General features: G+C 44.4%; 5 protein-coding genes across 5 annotated transcripts; 2 read left to right on the top strand and 3 right to left on the bottom strand.

Annotated features, from left to right (window-relative positions):
• Window positions 1-5,465: 5,465 nt before the first annotated feature.
• On the bottom strand, window positions 5,466-5,639 carry MYCFIDRAFT_38390 (uncharacterized protein; the record flags this gene model as incomplete). Its single annotated transcript, XM_007929757.1, has 1 exon — window positions 5,466-5,639. A coding segment is annotated over one exon (174 nt), but the record flags the coding sequence as incomplete, so codon positions are not given.
• Window positions 5,640-9,115: 3,476 nt separating this feature from the next.
• MYCFIDRAFT_211877 (uncharacterized protein) lies at window positions 9,116-11,161 on the bottom strand. Its single transcript, XM_007930527.1, has 2 exons — window positions 10,732-11,161; window positions 9,116-10,667 (listed from the first exon to the last, which is right to left on the bottom strand). Exons 1-2 carry the CDS (start codon window positions 11,107-11,109, stop codon window positions 9,174-9,176), a joined length of 1,872 nt encoding a protein of 623 aa, XP_007928718.1. The 5' UTR covers window positions 11,110-11,161; the 3' UTR covers window positions 9,116-9,173.
• A 1,733-nt stretch (window positions 11,162-12,894) lies between these two features.
• Window positions 12,895-13,838, top strand: MYCFIDRAFT_211876 (uncharacterized protein). The gene is made up of 4 exons (XM_007930526.1): window positions 12,895-13,507; window positions 13,561-13,664; window positions 13,719-13,759; window positions 13,810-13,838. The coding sequence occupies exons 1-2, from the start codon at window positions 12,947-12,949 to the stop codon at window positions 13,579-13,581; spliced, it is 582 nt and encodes a 193-aa protein (XP_007928717.1). The 5' UTR covers window positions 12,895-12,946; the 3' UTR covers window positions 13,582-13,664; window positions 13,719-13,759; window positions 13,810-13,838.
• A 750-nt stretch (window positions 13,839-14,588) lies between these two features.
• MYCFIDRAFT_204345 (uncharacterized protein) lies at window positions 14,589-15,323 on the top strand. The gene has a single exon (XM_007930525.1). The coding sequence runs from the start codon at window positions 14,654-14,656 to the stop codon at window positions 15,236-15,238; it is 585 nt and encodes a 194-aa protein (XP_007928716.1). The 5' UTR covers window positions 14,589-14,653; the 3' UTR covers window positions 15,239-15,323.
• MYCFIDRAFT_183361 (uncharacterized protein) lies at window positions 15,290-16,385 on the bottom strand. Its single transcript, XM_007930524.1, has 2 exons — window positions 15,448-16,385; window positions 15,290-15,377 (listed from the first exon to the last, which is right to left on the bottom strand). The coding sequence occupies exons 1-2, from the start codon at window positions 16,373-16,375 to the stop codon at window positions 15,325-15,327; spliced, it is 981 nt and encodes a 326-aa protein (XP_007928715.1). The 5' UTR covers window positions 16,376-16,385; the 3' UTR covers window positions 15,290-15,324.
• Window positions 16,386-20,033: the final 3,648 nt, after the last annotated feature.

The raw sequence follows: 20,033 nt of genomic DNA, 5'->3' as shown, positions 1-20,033 counted from the left end.
ATACGTTCTATAGACTATAGTTCTTCGCTATTATCTAAGACTTCTTCTAACTTAACAGGCGCTTTATCGCCTTCGCGTTAGTAGTACGGTTTAAGGAGGGAGATATAGAAGGTATTATAGATAGTATAATAAGGTAGAAGCTATAACTAGTAGGCCTAGCTATTACCCTTCGGTTCTCGGATACGGAATAGCCTAATGTATCTTAGTGCGAGCTTAGGCCTTGTTTTGCCGTTAGGTAATAGGTGTTTGCGGATACGGAGGTTCTTAGTGCTTAGCATAACTATGTCGCCTTGCTTGAAAGTTATTAGCGTGTAGTGTTTATTATAGTAGGCCTTCTAATATGCCTAAGCCTTCGCTAGTTTGTTAGCTATCTTAGCGTGAATCTCTCGCATCTTTTAAACCCTCTTAATAGCCGCTAGTGTCTTAGGTTGACCCGCTTCCCTTTCCTTACGCTCGGCCTCGAGCGATAGGTCTTGTAGCATAGCAGCGTTCTAGCCCATTATAGCTATATATAGTAACACCTTAGTTGATGAGTAGACACTGTTATTATATACGAATTCTGCAGGCTATAGGAGGTTAACCTAGTCGTTAGGGTTCTCGTTAATATAACTGCGTAGGTACTGCTATAGGGTAGCATTCTGCCTTTCAGTCTAACTATCTGTTTGTAGATAGAATGCTATAGATAGGCGATGCTTGAGTCTTAGCTATAGGCAAATCTCACTCTAATAGTAAGATATAAATATCGGGCCTCGATCGGAGACTATCCTCTTAGGGGTCCCCTAATAGCTATAGAAGATGTTGTTCTATAGCGACTTAGCTAGGTTAATAGCCGTCTAATCCTTTCGGGCAGGAATGTAACGAGCACCCTTAGTGAATCGGTCTACAACGACTAATATAGCGTTAAAGACGTCCTTGCTTCCTCTTCGCTTAGTAGGGGGAAGACCTGTAATAAAGTCTATTATAAGCTCTACAAAAGGCTTCTTTAGAACAGGGAGTAAAAACAACTCGCTAAATAGTAAGTGCTTTAGTGCTTTAACTCGTTAACATACGGCATACGTGTTTACGTAGTCCTTTATGTCCCGCTTACTATTTAGCTAGTAGTATATACGCGATAGTAACTCGTACGACCTCTCTGTACTATAGTAACCGGCAAGCTTACTATTATAGTGTCGCTTAAGAAGTTCTTGTCTAATCGATTGTTTAGCGGGGACATAGTATCTACCCTTAAACCTTAAGTAACCTTTGTCGTCGATCGACTAATTACTCTTACTAGATCGAGTCTTTCGCCTACTTACAAGCTTGTCTATACGTTTAGTAGCAAAGGCGTCCCTCTACTAAGCCCGTAATAGCTCATCTATAAACGATTAACTATCCCTATTTGCAAGGTTATTTAATAGCACCCTCGCTATTAAACGAGGTACGCATTATATGTATCTAATAGCACTAGCAGCCGGATTAACTGTATTAGTGCTCTAATCGCTATTACTATATATAGCGATATCGACTAGGGAGTTATTATAACTTCTCCTGTCTGTGTCCTTAGCTCTTGCCTTAATACGCACTGTTAATATAGCAAGAGCATTAACATGCTTTAAGCCGTCGCGGAGTCCGGTAAGCCGCTTATCCTACGCGTGCTTATTAACAATACAGGCTATAGCAATCTTATACTATAGGGTTAGAAACAATGAATTAATAGATTGCTAAGTCCCGCTATCGTAATTAGGTCGCCTCGATAGGCTATTAGCAGGGTTACTTACGCCTAGCCGATATAATATATTAAAATCAAACCTAGCGAGGTAGACGGCCTATCTAGCCTATCGACCTATAACCCTAGTAACCTTCGTAATTCTACGGAGATTGTTATAGTCTGTATAGACCTATATTGTATGTTAAGCCCTATCGAGGTAGTGCCTCTAGTGCTTAAAGGCCTCGACAATAGCTAGGAGCTCTTGCTCGTAGGTCTCGTAGCGACGCTTAGCATCAATTATCTTCCTCGAGAAGAAGGTAATCGGGTACTAGTAATTGTTATTAGCCTATTGTGATATAATGGCTAATATAGCAAACTGTAAAGCGTTAGTCTTAATACGGATCTGCTTGCTTAGTACAAAATAGTGCAATAAGGGGACTTTAGTAAAGCGCTTCTTTAAACCGTTAAAAGCGGCTTATACTCTGTTAGTCTATTTAAACTCTCTAGTTAGGTTAGCCTTGGTTTTAGTAAGCTTAGTTAGTAGCATTACATGCCTCGAATAGCCCTTAATAAATCGGCGATAGAAGTTAGCAAAACCGAGGAACGACTATAGCTCCTTAATTAACGTAGGAACAGGCTATTTAGTAATGGTTTTAATCCGATTAGGATTAGCCTTAATACCCTTAGTTAATACGAGGAAGCCGAGGAATAACACCTCCTTAGTAGCAAAGGTGCATTTAGAAGGCTTGCAATATAAGCTATAGGCTCGTAGGCGGTCGAGGACCTTACGTACTATAGCCTAGTATTCCGCAATGTTAGGAGAGTGTATATAAACTAGGATATTATCTAGGTAAACTATATAGAGGTGATCCAATAGGCCTAATAGGGCCCGATTGATATAGGACTAGAATATAGTAGGGGCATTAGCTAGCCCGAATAGTATAACTAAGTACTTAAAATAGCTATAGCGAGTACGAAAGGCTATCTTCTATTTATTACCCTTACGGATGCGGATGCGATAGTATGCATCCTTAATATCTAATATAGTATAGTAGTAAGCGCTAGAAAGGCGATCGAGGGTCTTATTAATAAGCGGAAGTAGACAGCGGTCTTTAATAGTAACAGCGTTAAGCCTACGATAGTCGACACATAGGCGCAGGCTACTATCCTTCTTTAGCACGAACAGGATAGATATACCGGCAGGGCTATTACTATACCGAATACGCCTATTAGCTAGGTTTTCCTCTAGATACTTACGCAATATAGCAAGCTCGCGCTTACTAAGGTTGTAGAGTAGTCTAAAAGGAACCTCCTTACCCTCTATAATATCAATCTTATAATCCGTCTCTTTAAATATAGGCAATGTCGATGCTAGGTAGTATTTAAACACATCAATATAGGTCTCTCGGATAGGCTCTAGTATACGAGCAAGCTAATTAGGATCTATACCATTAGGGGGCATAGGCTTATTATTATTACCGAGCAGGTCGGCCGTCGGATTAGCTAGGGTTAGGTTGCTAATAAATAGGACCCTAATATTATTAGGGCACTCGCTAACATCGATGTATTCAATATCCTCTTTCCTAGCGATCCTAAATCGCTACTATTAACTGCCTAAGTCTATAACTATAGTATAGTACTTAAGAATAGGGTTGCTAATAACAATCTTAGATAGGAGGCTGTCTATGTCTACTACGTAGGCAGTAAAGTTCAGTAGGCGCTTATTGCCGAGGTCGTCTCTTAGGGCTATATAGATATAGTAGGCTCCGTAGGTTAAGTGCCGAGCGTTATTAAACTAAGCAAGGGTTGGCAGGTTAGTCCTAGGCAGTTATCGAAGGTCTAATTGCTTAGCTAGGCGATAGCTAATAAGGGCACTAACTAAATTTCCTAGATCTAGTGTAACCTTAGTCTTATAGTTAGTCCTATACGTGTCCGATACGAGACCGGTACGCGTAATAGCTAGCACAATGTCGATAGTCTTACGCCGCACAAGGCTAACAGTTAGTGCGGCGCTTATTCTTTTTTCGAAGGACCGATAGGGGTAGCATTAGCGGCTAAAAGGTGCTTACGGTGCTCGGTAGTAGTACGGTCGATTCGGGCCTAATCCTTAGGTTTGTCGCATTAGCCTAGTAGATAGCTAGTGCTATTATAATTGAAGCACTTTAATCTAGTTAGGGGGTTGCTATAGCCGCTATTGCTGCTATTGTTAGTTAAGCGATTAGTACTATAGGGATACGAGCCCCTTCTACGGCCCCTATCGCGGCCTCCTCTATATAGCCGCCGGCTACGGCCTCTCCTACGGTCGCTGTTACTGTTTCTATTGTTAGTATTGTTGTTTTAGGTAGAGCCTTAGTTTCCTCCGCGGCTACTACGGTTGCTACGGTTAGTACTAGTTAGTCGGATCCTCGATTCTAGCCGTTACTAAAGCTAAACAGCTCGTTCGGCTGTTTCTACTTCGACTATAAACTAAATGCGTATTAGGTTAGTCTATTCGAACACGCGACGGCGGTCTAATTTAAGGACCAATTCCTATCGCAATTTAGGGCGTATTTCGGAAATCTAGATAGAGTCGGTCTTAGCTAGCAAATCGTCCTCGAGGGTCTTTAAATAGGCCTTAAATAAGCGAGCCGATTGATCAGTCTTTTGTTTAGCCCGAAGGTATTAGTCCTAAGCGTGTTGTTGCCTTAGTATAGGGTTTCTAAGGGTGTCTAGTATAATAGTCTTGTAGTCTTGCTACTAAACAGCGGTCTAATTAGTAAGGGAGTCGAAATAGTTATCCTAGGTGCGCTTTAGGTCGCTATTAATATATTGCATAGCGTAGACGACTAATAAATAGTCATCTAGTAGGGCCCTTAGTGCATTCCGCTAGTTCAATTTACAATTACGGATGTAATTATTGTACTGCTTGCGGCTAGAGCTATTAAACACAGTGCAATCCTTAAGTTTAGTATCCTTCTTTTAAATAGCTAGTAAGGAAGGTCCTGCTGTTAGCTTAGCATTAGTTACTAAGGCTTCCTATAGGCGATGAATTTCGAGGAGGTTATCCCTTAGCTATTGTTCTTAACGTAAGGCAGTAAGCCTGTTCTAAGTAGCTTCTTAAAGTCTCGTTATCGGCTAGGGGCTAAAGGCTAGTTAGCTATATCGACGATTAACAATGTTGTTAAGAATGTCGTTAATAGGCAGTTCTAGATTATTACCTAGAATTATAGGTTCTTCTTTAGTAGGTCCTATAGTAGGCTCTTCGGCAGGAGGCACTTCAGTAGGTGCTTTAGTAGGCACTTTAGGCACTGTGCCACTAGCGTTGTTATTGCTAGCGCTGCTAGCGGCGCCGCGGTTGTTGTTTCGTAATAAACCGGCTATTGTAAGGGGTAGCACTAATAATATATTGTTAGCCCCTAAGATACGGATATAGCGGAATTAGTAGGTATCGGTCTAATGTGCTTAACTTAGTATAATAGGCCGTGTAAAAGGCCTTGCTTAATAATTGGTACGGTTGTTTTTATAGAATAGTACGTATAGGTCCCGTTCTTCGGGCGCAATATAGTTAGATTAGTCTTGTTCGTAGCTATACCGCTAAAAACTTGAAATAAGGACTATCTAGCTGCTGCCCTTAAAGGGTGGATCGAATACTATATAAGAAGGGTTATATTAGCAGGTAGATAGGGTGGTAGTAGGTACGAGTAGTATTCGATAAGGAGTAAGAAGGAGAGGGAGGAAGGCAGGCAAGTTAGCCTACTGCTAAGCGCCAAGCCCTGCCTAAGGCATCAAGACCCTAGCTTCACTCGAGCCCGGTTATATACCAATTACGTATAACCTCTTTAGTCCTAACAACTAGTATATAGTCGAGATTCTTCGAATATCTACTATTAGCGAGATAGAACCTACCTCGAGGCACCTTTAACCCCTTCTTTATCGCTATACTTAATATAGTGCCGTCTACTACTAATCCCTCCTATCTAGGTAGAATATAAGTAAAGTTTCTATAGAAATCGATATACGCTAATACATTCTACGAAACACTACCCTTCCCGGGCCTTCCGGTTACGATAGGCGCTAGCATTTGCTATCTTCCTTAGTTTAAAAGGAATATAAGTGCTATTAAGCGCACTAATACAATACGAGAAGTATAGCTATATCTTTAGATTATCGATAATCTCCGCGGAGGTTCTATTATCCTTACTTAGCTACTAAGCCGTATCTCGAAACAGCTAGTATAATAGTATACTAATCTTTAAAATAGCGCGTCGATAGCTTCTTAGCGAGTATTAATACAATAGGCGGAGCTAATTGTTAGTTGTCTTATATCCGGCGTAGTTAAGGAATATAATTACTTGCTCGGTAGGTAAGATCCTATAACCCCCGGTAAGGCTATAATCTTCGACAAGTGTATTAATTAGTGCCTTTAGGACCGGTTATCGAAGCCTCGTTATCGTATAGCAGTATACCGGCGGTCTAAGAAGTATTATCTATATCTACTACGAGCCTAACTCTAGCGCTACGAGAGTCGTTATTATACCCTTCGGCCTATACTTCGGACGCTGCCCTTCGTTAATAATTAACTTAACAACCTTAATTATCGTCTTTATCGATAGTAGCAATACTAACTCCTTACAGTCCGTTTAATCTATAGTCTATAGTATACAAAGAGCAAGGAATTATTAAAGAGTTATAGAGTAAGGTTACGAGCGAGTACTAAGAGGCTAATTATAGATAAGATACGTTAAATACCTATAAGACGGATAAGACACGCTAAGATAAAACAACGACTTTAAAACAGCCGTCTTATAGAAGATAACTGTCTTATTAATAAGACAACGCGAGGTATTTAAGGCCTAATACGCCTTCTACTTAAGACAAGGAGTATAGGACGTACCTTACCTAGCAGGCTATCTAGACTAGAAGCGGTGCTATGTACGGAGCTACGAGGCCCTAAATATACCGCTCGTCTTATTATATAAGACAACCGTCTTGTCTATAAGATAGAACCTACTTTATAAGACGCGTTAAATACTAGGAATCTAGGCGCCTATTGTAATTGTAAGAGCACCGTTACTTAGAATATATTACTCTATTATAACTTCTAGTCTAACTTTATATATAGATATTACTAGATAGGAGGGGTCTATAATAGATAGTACTATATTAGGCGTCGCGATAGGATTCGAAGGGTATATATATATCGAAAGGAAGGCAATAGGTTCTACCTAGTAGATAGTAGATACTCGAAGAACCTAGATTATATATTAGTACTATACTAGAAAATAAGATACTACCTTTAAGAATAGAAGGCTTCTAATATAAAGCTAGAGATAAAGGAAGAGCTATTTAACCTACGCTATTTATAGCTTTATAACTATATTAAGCAGATATCTAGTATTAATAAGGAGCGATAGCTTAGAATTAGTCTAAATAAGGGCTATACTATACTCTAATAGTCGTAGTTTGTATATAGACTCGCCGCTCTTTATAGCCCTATAAACGGTAAACCGCTATAAATAGATAGTCGGAACCGAGACGTTTTACTAGTAGCTAGAACCTAGAAGACTATAACTAGGGCTTCGATATAGATAGAATTATCGAGGAAGAGATTACTAAGGCGGATCGAGAATTAATAGCGATAAGAAGTAGAATATTAGTTTATAGAGATAAGATAGCGAAGGTAATATATTAGGACTATAAGATTAGAGTAGTAGCGATAAACCTATATAAAGACAATTAGATAGCGGAGGTTTAGTAGAGATATAGATATAGTTCGAAATTAGGGTATAGTTCGGTTACTTCGGTAGACCCTATAGTAGTTCGGGCTATTTAAGTTTAGTTTACTAAGCCGAGATTCTAGTTTAGTTTAGGTTAGTTTACTAAGTTACTATAGGAGTAGTAGGTTCTAACTATAGAAATTATCGGTTTCTAAAAACTAGTAAAAGGTATAGGAATATATACGTAACTTAAAGCAAGCGCTTTATAAGACTAGTACTAATAGAATTTTCGAAAACTTTAATCCCGTACGGCTAATAAAGTATTTAAAGCGCGCTATATAGCGACGTATAATAGCGGTATATTATATATATAGAAACGCTTATAGAGGATACTAAGAATATCGATCCTACTAGAATATCTATCCTACCTACTAGTATCTCGAATATAGATATTCTAGCCCTTAAGAATCTAATCGAGGGCTTTAAAATCCTTCGCCTATCTACTTCGTATTCGCTCTAAGCTCCTAACCGTCTAACTAATTAGTATTAGAAGCCCTATTAGAGCTTTATTATCGATCGTATAGTATAGGCCTCTAAATGCCTAGTTATAATACTATCTACTAATACTCCCTATCTACTACCTACTAGTCCCTTCCTAGTCTAGTAATTTCGTTGCTATAAACAAAGCTCTTAGAAATATATAAGAGATATCCTATACTATATTATCTAGCTAGCCTAGTCCTTAGACGAGCCTATAGCTCTAATATATATATATATATATATATATATATATATATTAGCTTAGTTTCCTAACTTCCTATCCGATAGATTAATACTTAAACTATATAGCTACTAGAAATTATATTCGAAGATCCTATTACTATATACTTCTTTCTACTACTTCTACTTATAGTAGTAGTCGTATAGTATAAAAGTATACCTAACTATAGCGACTATACCTTAATAGCCTATAACAACTATTCTAAGTTCGATATAGATATATATAATTATACTTATTATACTATAAGTAAACTAGGGGAATAAAGGTTCTATCTAATATATTAACGTCCTATCGATAGTATAAAGTTCTAGGCTATATAAAGGCACAGAGACCCCGTAGAACGGCGGCTGCTCCGTGATTATAGCATGCTAAATGATAGAGCTAGTATACTTACTAATCATTTGCAGTAGAGGCATATGCAACTGCCATTGCACGTTATGTCGTTGTTGCGGATCGACTCCCGAAGGTTCGGGCCTACCAATCGAGTGCTTGTCTAGCGCCTCGCCTCGCCGATGCCACGAAGTCGTTGTGGAGCTTGTAGTGAAGGCCATTTGGCGAGGGCCAGGATGGAGTACTGCGCTGAGGTTGGGTTAATGAAAGCGCCGGTCACGGTGTGCGTCATAAAACATGCGGCCATGGTCTGCCGGGATGTACGGGTATGCAGCTGCAGAGCGGACATCTACATACAGAACCCTGTCCAAACCTGTCTTCCAAGATTGTCTCTTCCAAGATTGTCGACAATGGAAGCCTTGATGACGCCGAAAGAGGCTGGGTGTAAAGTTGGGCAGACGGCAGCTCGTGCTCTTGCTCGTGCGGCGCGGTGACAGTGACGTACTCCAAACAGTGACTTGGACCGCAGACTTCATGTTCGACGACCGACGGCGTTCCCCTGCAATAGCCACACAGAACTCGCGCTCCAATCTGCTGCTGCTTTCCGCAGGCAGGCAGACTCATCAGAATAATGCTCTTTGTTTCTATGGCCAAGTATCGATATGTACACATTTATCCATCATCCATCTTCACTCGCTCTCTGACCAGGCTTCAATGCTTTCAGTCGAACTGTCGCTGCCTCGCCGACATGCTCGAGTCCGGTTGCATCGCGATCCATGTTCTTCGCTACTTCATATGCGCTCCGTAGGCAGTCATTTACCCCTACTCCCCACATCCAGTTTCCAGCCACGCGTAGTCGGCCCTTGTATTCCCGCCAGATGGTATTGTGAGCATCCTTGAGCTTCTGTTCGTGCCCGACATGGTATTGCGGGATGCAGTCCTTTTGCAAATTGACCTGCCACGCTTCGGCTTCCTCTTTAATGCCCAGGTGGCGCTCAAGGACAGAACGTGCCATGCTCAGTGCTTCTTTCTCGTCGGGGTATGCAGGCCAACCATCCCACCAGTGTCCACCGAACATGACAGTGAGCTTCGTGCCTCGTTGTGGAACATGATCCTGTAGGTTTGGTGGCTTTGGCATGTTGTACCAAGCGAAGTCGTTGACATTGACTAGTTGCTTACCACTTTCTCGCCCTGCCTTCAACATCTCCATTTGCTCAGCACTGAATTCGCGCCAGTTGCCCGCATCGACATCAGCTGGCGAAGGTGAGTACGCGCTATCGAAGACCACACCGAGAGCACGTTCAGGGTTCTGCGCGAACGGAGTCGCACTGGGTATAAGATAGCCAAAGCCAGGCTCATGCAAATTCGGCGTGCGGAAGTAGAGGTTGACAGACATGGCAGTCACCGTTGCAGGAGACATCACCAAGTCCTTCCCCGAGACCTGGTTCAAGTGCGTCGGTGAGAGAGCAGATATCACATGACTGTGTGTCCGCGACTCGGCGGCCTGACTATGTGTCACCACGATCCCACTGTTGTCCTCTGCTTGCGCGATCTTGTCCACGTGAGTGCCCGTCTTGAACTCGACGCGACCACATCCGAACAGCCAGGCATAGATTGCCTCCGGGAGCATGCCGATGCCGTCCTTGAATGTAAAGACCGATGTGTCCTTCAGCGTCGCCTTCAACAGAGGATCCCATGCAAAGCCTTTCATATCTTGCAGAAAGTCCGCTTCACGTTTGGTCATTTCAATGCCATCAGCTCTTGCCTTGAACATGCCATATATTATGCTACCGTGCAGGGTTTCGTCGCGGAATGCAGTAGGAAACAGACTCCTTGCCGACAGCTTCCACACATCCCCAGCATAGATGCCATGGATGATTGCAGACAGCAGGCGGTCGACCATGGTCCTACTAAAGCGTCGAGAAAAGAAGCTGCCTATGCTTTCATCTTGCACGCTCGGATCTCTGGCTTCTTTCCAGAGCTCCGTGATCAGACTCCACAGTGCTGTCTCGAAGACTGGCTCCGTCGATAGATTCCAAATGTTGTTTGCCATGCCGAAGGATGGATGTGGCATGCGCACAAGATGGTCAGGATAGTATAGATAGCGATTGCTGGCAGCGGGGGCGGTGCGCTGGGTGAATATGGCATCCCTTGCGAGATCTAGCTCTTGCATCTACTTCCCATCAGCCCGGTGTCACTAGCGTTTTCCACGCACGCAGGCCGGCAGGTGTCCCTACCAATCTCGCAGTGAGAACGCCATTGGACTGTGGTCGAAGGGTGCGCGCAGCAGCTTCAAACAGAACACTTCCATCCTTGACGGGCACGCGTTTGCTTTCCAGCCAACCTCCCACGCGATCTTTTGATTCGTAGAGCGTGACCTTTGCGTTCGGGTGCTGGCGGAGGAGGAAATAGGCGCTGGCCAGACCTGTGATACCGCCGCCTAGGATTCCGACATCGTGACTTGCAGGCTGGGAGTGTGCGCTGTAATCTCGCCGACAGAGGAGATGGCGCGAAAAGGGCGAAGGCGACGGCGACGGCGGAGGCGGGATTGGAAGACGCGCTCGGGCTCGCGTGCTTGCTGCTGCTGCTATGCTACGCGAACATGATAGACGCATGCTCGCATGTCAGGCTGTTGCAAGACAGGAGACACTTGTCGTTCTGTCTGACGTTCAATGGTTGTGCGAAATGAATATGATCTGCCCCACGAGTCATTGACATTGAAGCTTACATATCCTGGCGACAAGCGGGTTCATTGCCGCGACGACTGATGATTCGGCAGCGACAACAGGTCTGGCCAGACGTGGACGTGGACGTGGTGGTAGTGCTGATGACATACGCTACGTGATGAAGAACACTGTGCAGCTCCTACGCACAAGACCGAAGTCACCCGTCACTGCTGTGCTGTGCATCTTATACCTTGGCCCCGACATCTCTCCTCCCTTCCCTTGACACCTCCACTGTGGCGTCCGTTACGTTCATACTAGCTCCCCATAGCCATTGTTGGAATCCTATATATTGCGCTGCGATAAGAGCAGCAACACTCGGCCAAATTCAAACGCTGCTTACGACCGGCATCGATTGGACGTTTCATGAGCTCCCACGTACCCGATTGCATCGCCTGCCGCGTGCGCCTTTCACGTGCAGCTGAATAGCGAAGCTGTGCTGTGCTGCTCCTCAAATCTGTAGTCCACATCCTTCGCTCTGCAAGCCTCGAGGCATGATTGCTACCATTACTTCCGCCATCGAGACCGACATGGGCGACAAAGAGGCGGAGAAGTGGATAGGCGTGGACCTCGAATGGCGGACACCACCTCCACCTGATCACAGAAATGGCAATGCTGTGAATGGAAGCAGGAAACGGACGTGGGAGGATGCAGCAACACCGATAAACGACACTGCACACCTGAATTGGGACCAAGCAGATCTCGAACTGCTACCAGACCTCGACTCTGGATTGTCTTCTGCAACATTTGGCCTCACACCTGAGTTCGCTTCACAAAATAGTAATGGCTCGATTCACATGGACAACGGCGAGGACGTCGAAGAAATACCGCGAACAAAGATGCAAACAGGCTGCATTCCGTGTCTGTACGTAGCAGATTGCTCGTTCCATGAACATATCTGACATGTGGCAGTATCAAGGGCATCAAATGTGACCCGAGGAACCCAGCATGCAAAATGGCCATGTCCGATGACTGGGCCTTGAACGCAGGTGTGAGAGCTGGCGAGGATGAAGACGGTCAAATATTTTATCCTTCGGCCGAGGGAGGTAGCTTGACCTTATTCCGTCCAGACATGAAGTGGCGGAGGAGTTGGCGTGAGAGACATTGTCTAAATTTCTTCGTCAATTTCAGCGCACCTCAAATGGCCGGCTTCTTCGACTCTGCATTCTGGCAACGCATGGTGATTCAGACATCATACCACGAGCCAGCAATTCGACACGCCATTACGGCGATTGGAGCACTCCACGAGTGTATCATGCAGCGTGCATTTGCAGACGACAAGCAGAAGGCGAAGGCGATGGAATTTGCACTCAACCAATGTAACAAAGCAATTTCATGCCTCACTGCTGACGCTAGAAGCGACTACGACTCGAACCACAGGCGAATACCGAGCTCGAGACTAGCCTTGACCACGTGCGTGTTGTTCACATGCTTTGAAGCGATGCAAGGGCGATGCGACAGTGCTGTGAACCACGCTTTACAAGGCAGACAACTCCTGCATGCCACTGGTCGCGCCCATGCCATCACCATGTCACCCTCAGAAGAAGACGACATTGAGCAAATGCGACCGCTGGTAGAGCGCCTCGAAGTACAAGCGACGGCGTTGCTTGATAAGGGTAGACGGCCTGAGATCGACACTTCCGGTCAAACGCCGCCTCTACCTCCCATCGACTATATATTCAGCCTGGAGCATGCGCACAACACGCTGCATACTGCGCTGAATAGTGTCATGCGCTTCATGCAGGGCTTCCATCCGACTGCGCCACGCGATCACATCGCCGTGACCATGGCCGAGAAATATCTTCGATATGCGCCTTGGTTCTCACAATGGGAAGCTGCCTTCACCGCGTTTCTCTCGGATCAGCGCGACTTCATGTCGAACATGGATTTGAAGCGTGCGATGGTGCTGAAGGCAAACCATCTAGTCGGTACAATGCTTGCATCTGTTGATCAGTCCGCTGGACCAGTAGCATATGATGCCTACGAGGCCGAGTTCCGAGCGATCGTGGACCTTGCGCGAGAAGTTCTTGCATCATTCTCGTGTCCTCCATTACCTACACTCTCGGGTCCAAACTCTGGTACCCCCTACCTGTCGTTCTCTCTATGGGTCACAGACCCGTTATGGATGGCGATCTCACGATGTCGCAACCCGACCATTCGACAATCTGCATTCACTCTACTTTCACGAAACCCACGACAAGAAGGAATATGGCATGCTGGCCCGCAGCTTCCCAACTCGAGTCAATACATGAGGCGTGTGGAGTCTGGTTCGACTTCTAGAAATGATACAGTAAGAGAGGACCCGCCTCCCGAATCGAATGATCAAGCTCATATATGTTCCAGTCACGAAGCGGAACAAGATAAATCTGAAGATATGTCAAAGACTGAAGTATTCGCTGATCGCGATTGGATTGACCTCCGAGACCAAATCAACGAGTGGACGCAAGGTGAGTTCTTACGCATGAACACATGTGATCATAACGACTGATAGTAGACGGTAGAAAGCACCAAATTCATCCAGAGCGAATGGCTTTCGCGAGGAGTAAGTGGTGACTAACACTTGCCCGTACAAAGCATACTGATGTCGCACAGGGCAATCAACGAGGCACTCGTCGCTACAAGTCCCACTGCAAGGGCAGATGCTGCATACCCACACTCGAAGAGATCAGGCCAGAACGAAATGATCCTGGTGATCTCGGCCCGATAGACACAGGTCAGTGCTTCTGCGAGAAAGCGTCTCGTGGTTCCACGGCGTTGACAGCGAGGTCAGATCACCTGGAACAAGGCGGTAGCGTCATTTGGGAGCTCAACAGTACCAGCTACCCCCCGAGTCACACCCTGAGTCCACTCAACTCAGCATGCCACAGCAGTGTTTGCTCTTGCTAGCTCGTGGGACAATCGCTACCAGTGTTTGGTGGTGACAAGCGTTGCACAGTACGGGGAAGGGCAGGCTTTACTCATTGTGACAGCACTCCTCCACTCCTTAGCAACAAAGCAGCAATCTCATCGCTACGAAATGCGAAGAGTGGCCTCTTCATTGGCAATCGAAGAGATGGATATACCAGGTATCGACGACTTGTTCGGCGCCATGCATTTGAATCATCCCTCGTCCAACATGCCAGAGAACAGGGCCAGACGACCAGGCGCCTTCACTCGTTCACGCTCTTCCTCCTCACATAGTCCACTGCGTGGTTTCTTTGGACATGCAACACCACTTCAGGACATGATGTGGGATCGAAGATACTACGGACCTGGACCTAGCCACTCTCCGTTCCCTACTGGCAGAGTGGAAGAGCTCGGCGACTGTGACATTCCTCGCTCTGTAGCTGCTGCTCATGGCATGGAATATCAGGGCGCACATGCGAATGGCTACAGCAAGCCTACACCGTCATACACACCAGAGCGTAGACATTCTTTCGAACAAGCTGCGGCAAGCATGTATGCTGCGCTCGTCACTGCCAATCAAGAATGTCGCAGCATCGAGAAGAGCTTCATGAACGATGTTCGCCACGTTATGCGCTGGCTACCACCTTCATACATGGACTCACTTTGGACCATTCGTGTTGGCTGGGATGGATCGCCAGCCGGAGATGGCACCAAACCCGGGTTCGCAAAACTGGATACCACCGCCGTCTCATACGATTCTGTCGTTAGACGCTTCTCTGCCGCACTGCAAGGCATGAAGTCCTCCGGTCCTCCAGCCAATGCTCCAGACTCCGGGCAGGGCTTCAGCTGGGAAGTCCTCCGAACGACGATGCGAAAGCTGCAGATCTCTCTCGAGGCCATTGAAGAAATCTTCCAGCTTACCAGGAACCACCGCGATCGGATGCCTCTGCTCTTACACGAGCTTGCAAGCGCTATTCACCTGCTGGAAAGCGTCAGAGATGTTTGGGAGACGTCAAATACACGAGCTGGAGCATCGAAGGGGAAAGGTCGGGAAGTGCCGAGCACGACACCAGGATGCAGTAGTAGAGACTTTGAATGGTCGGAAGTTGGATGTGGCAATCCTAGTCCCATGTGATATGGATCGCTATCATGAAAGGTTCTTCAGGCCGCAACAGCAGTTTTCGGCAGGGTATGCAGACCTTCCCAATCTGTAATGAAAAGTCAGCAATGATCTCTCTCGCAAGAAGAAAGAAGAAAAAGACTCACCAAACTTGGTATGTTCCCCATTCCTCCTACTAACCACGACCTCATCACCAACTCTAATCACATTCCCCTCACTCTCAGGATTCAAAAACGAATACCTCCCAAAGATCGGAGAATACTTCATCCCTACATCCACTCTTCGATCTCTCTGCAATTTCTTCAAAACCTGTCCACTTTCTTTCTCCCCAAGTTTGCCGGTGGTGTAGTCGATGTTAATACTTTGGCACCGGCCACAATTATGTATGCATTCAATCTTCGTTTGTCCGGAGATGGTGATTTGCGACCAGAAATCTTCGTCCCAGGCTTTCTCTGCGCCCGATACGAGGATGTTGGGACGGAATTTTTGGATGTCGAGGTTTTCTTGGTCTGAAGAGAGGCGGGAGGTTACGTCTTCCATGGATTTGGAAGAGCAGACGAGATAGGGGGCGCAGTCGTTGAAGGTGAGGAGGTTGGTGGTGGTGGTGGTGGGATTCTTTTGGTTGGATGGGAAGGGGAGGTAGGAGGTTGCTGTGGCTGTGATTGTGGAAAGCCAGCCTGTGGGTTTGCTGGGAATCGGGGCGGTGGTCATTCGAGTTGCTCGGTAGTGGGGGCCTAGGTACACGAGAGCAACTTCGAAGCCGTAGCATGAACTGAACCAGTCTGAGTATTTTTGGGGCATTTTGTAGGCGTGGACTTCGGAGAGGTGCATTTCTATGGGGATGGGTTGTAGGTCTTCGATGACGGGTTGGAGTGGGAAGTGCAAGGTCTTGTGTTCTCGTCCACTGGGTGGTTTGAAGTCGATTCGGATTAGGTCTGCGTTGGTGTCTAGGCTTGGGTGGAATAATATGCTCTCTGGATAGAGGGCAACGTGAATGTTCTTGTAGATGGTCGAGCCGTCTTTGTCTTTGTCGACGTGGAGGAGCATGAATCGTCTGTCGGATGGGAAGCCATGTTTGGTGACGATGGAGTCGTTCACTTCGACGGCGCGGAGTGCCTTGACCGGGTAGACATATATCTTCTCAATGCGCATTTTGCCTCAGTCTCGTGCTCGACGGAGAGTGGCGGCGTGTTTGGCTTGACGACTTTTGCTTGCTCTCGAATATTGGTGGAGCTTTGAAGTGTGTCACACGGTATGTATCACGTATCACTCACTCATCTTGGCCTGCCCTGGCCTACCTTGCCGCCATCGCCGTCGCCGTCGATCACGTGAAGAGGGGCTCACTTCACTGCTCCTTTGCTGCGGCAATAGTAGTGAAGGATTCTCGGCAGCGCAGTTGTGGCCGGCGTCTCGGTAAGTTAGATGTCCATACGCCTACTGTGTTTTGCCAGAAGGTTGAGAATGCCAAGACTTTGGTTTTTTGAGCCTTAGAATACCGAGATTAGACTTCCTCAGGCCTATTATAGTTACTGTTACACCGCTCATTAATTCAGCCTCTTTAGTATATCTTGTTATACCTCCTTATTATCTCTAAAAGTTACTATTCTTATCGCTACGTCGATAGCAACTAAATTATAGCGCCTATATCTCGAATATACGGTTATAGAGCGCGCGTCTCGATCGCGGAAAGCGGCCTCGAAGGACCTTCTAGTATATAAAGAAGCGGTTAAGCGGCGCGAGTCGCCTACTAAGAAAGATAAAAAGAAAGTAGTCGAGAAGAAGGCAGTCGAGAAGAAGGCAGTCGGCGGAAAGTAGAAGAAGACAGTATAGTAGGAGAAGTTTAGTAATATAACGGCCTTCGAGGTAGCGACTTATAAGGACTTCTAGATTAATAATGCCGCTACTGCCGTAGAAGATAATATTATAGCTAAGGAAGTTAAGGTTAGCGAGTTAACGCGTTTAGCTAATATCTTACCTTCGAAGGTACTAGTATAGGCGCGGCGCCTAGTTAATAGTTAGTAGATAAATAAGGAGGATATTTCTACGCTTTCTTATAACCCTCGTAAGGACCTATAGTATAAGCAAACCTAGCGCCTTCTTACTAGTAATAACGAGCTTACTTTCGAGAACTATAACCGTACTAGCGCTAGCACTTAATACGCTAAAGATGCGTATTATTAGGCTAACGAAGAAGCGTAGAAGAAGCAGCTCTACGTCGGCGACTATATATTAATCGTATCTACCGCGAAGGTAGCGAAGGGTAACTAGTTTAAGCAGAGTTAGAAGAAAGGTAAGGTAACGATATTGCTATTGCTATTGCTATCGCTCTTGCCTATCGGCTATTTCCGCTTAGCCTATACGTATACTAATTTCTTCTATAGCGGACGATTATAACAAGGCTCTTAACTATGCCGTAGAGCTAATAAACGATACTAAAGACAAGATTAAGATTAATATCGAGTTTAAGACTACTACTAAAGATACCGGAGCTAGAGCTATCCTTAAGGTTAGTAAATTAAAGCTAAATAATTAATAGAATGTCGACGGTCTTACCTTTATTACTAAAGAGCGTAAAGATAGCAACTATACTACCGAGATTCTCGCTAACTATATATATACCCTTCCTAGCTACGAGAACTATAATAACTACTACTATAAGCCTAAAGGATTGCTAGATATCGATCGATACTATTACTAGCTCTATAGTAAGGCTACAAAGCTATAGTCTTATACCCTTGCTATAAAGCAAGATAGTATAACTATTAAGAAGCCGCTATATAGTATATTAGCGAAGATATAGTTATATAAAGAGAAGCAGCAGTCTCGTAAACTAAATAGTCTACTTACCGCCTTAAAGAAGCCCTTCTAAGTATAGACGCTAGTAGCAAAGGCTCGCTCTACGCTAATATATCTAGCTCCGCAATCTATTAACTATATTAGCCTTCTATAGGCTATATTCGAATTAGTTAACTAGAAGCTAGGTACCGCCGTTGCCGCCGCTCCGGTTTAAGAAGCTTAGTCGATATAACAAGAGTCTCCTGCTCTAAGGCAAGTTGCTAAGCAATTGAATATACCGCTAAGAAGTCTCCTACGACAGTTCTTCTAATAGGCTGTACTATAATACGAATAGAAAGAAGCTAAAGATAAGGAGCAACTCTTAAAAATAGAAGCGCACTTTGTAACTAAACGATATAACTGCGATTAGCTATATCAACTTCCTATAAGAGAGTAGAAGGAGCTTAGCTTCTATAAAGGTAACCTAGGCACGTTGCGTAACTGTTTAAAGCGCTTCTAGAAGGAAAAACTGTCCGAGAGGGAGTAAGATAATTACGATATTTATAACGGAGCGACGGCCGCTTTTATTAGTTTAGATTTGTTAGGCGTTTATATAGTAATAGCGAATCTAGTAGCGTTCTATATACTCCGTTGCGTATGTCGCTATTATCGTCGTTACTTCGAGAATGCTCGCTAGCGGAAAGTCGGTATCGGAAGCTAGGGAGATATATAAAGCTTAGTAGTACCTACTAACACCTAATTAATTTTGCTATACTAATACTATACTAGTTATATACATAAAAATCGCAGCGGAGCTTTAGATATACGTTATCCTAACATCCTATAGATACTAAGACATATTATCGATATTATAGTAGTTAAATTTAAAGCGACTAGAGATTGCTAGTAAGCTAGCTTTCCTCGCGAGTCTCGAAGCCTTATACGTTATAGCCGCTATATTTAAATAACCCTGTAATATCTATCTTTCTAACGTAATTAAGAGCCTATATAAGGAAGTCGTAGAAGGTCTTAAAATCTTCTATAAGATCTTTGTTCTTCTTAAGCTACTTCTTAAGTATAGCGAAGGTCTATTTAATAGGATTTAAGTCCGGCGAGTATAGTAGTAGATACTTAAGGATATAGCTAGCTAATAAGATTATATCCTCGACCTTCTTACTATAGTAGATTAAAGCGTTATCTATTATAATAATTATATTATCGTTAAGAAGAGGTAGCACTTTATTCTTAATCTAGTCGTTAAATATAACCTAGTTAACCGCGCCTTAGATATAGAGTATATAAGGCAAATATCTATAGATTGTAAGTGCTAGAAGTACCGACATTCGCTCTTACCGTTGCGTATACTAATAGTCGTAGCAATCGACACCCTTCGGAGACTATTTATACTTACGGTATCTAGTCTTCTTATTAGAGGCAGTCTTATCGATAAAGACTAACTTATTTATAGGCTATTTCTAGCTCTTCGTATGCTAGGCCGCTCTCGCTAGCGTACTACGTTCTTTAGCGACTTTACGAGTAGCTTTACGACTCTAACCGAGTTTATATAGGTAGCGCTATACCGTAGAAGGATCTAACTTAATATTAAAGCGGTCGTATAGCGTAGTATACATTTCCTCGAGATATACCTCCGGCCTTATTAACAAGTACTTAAGTAGGTAGATTTCTATCTCCTTCGTTATCCTCCTCTTACGACTTAATTTAAACCTCTCCGAAGGTAGGAATACCTTACTAAATAAGCTATAATAATACTTCTAACGATATACGGTCGACTAGCTCGTACCTGTCTTCGCTATAATCTTAATTACCTCGTAACCGCTATCGAAGTATTCTTTAGCGAGTCGAATAGTATACTTAGGTAGAGCGGTAGGAAGAGCTTGTACGGCGTAGAAGAGCTAGAATAGCTAGAACAACAATAATAACAACACCTTAAGCTGCATATTCAACGGCTATACTAACAACATATATTTTATCGTATTTAGGGCTATAGTGCGCAAGTATGGGACGAAATGGTCGA

Source organism: Pseudocercospora fijiensis (genome assembly GCF_000340215.1).
Source record: "Pseudocercospora fijiensis CIRAD86 unplaced genomic scaffold MYCFIscaffold_6, whole genome shotgun sequence".
In the NCBI taxonomy this organism is placed as follows: Eukaryota; Fungi; Ascomycota; class Dothideomycetes; order Mycosphaerellales; family Mycosphaerellaceae; genus Pseudocercospora; species Pseudocercospora fijiensis.
Note: the sequence above shows the minus strand (reverse complement) of the source record. Positions and strands in the feature narration are given on the sequence as shown.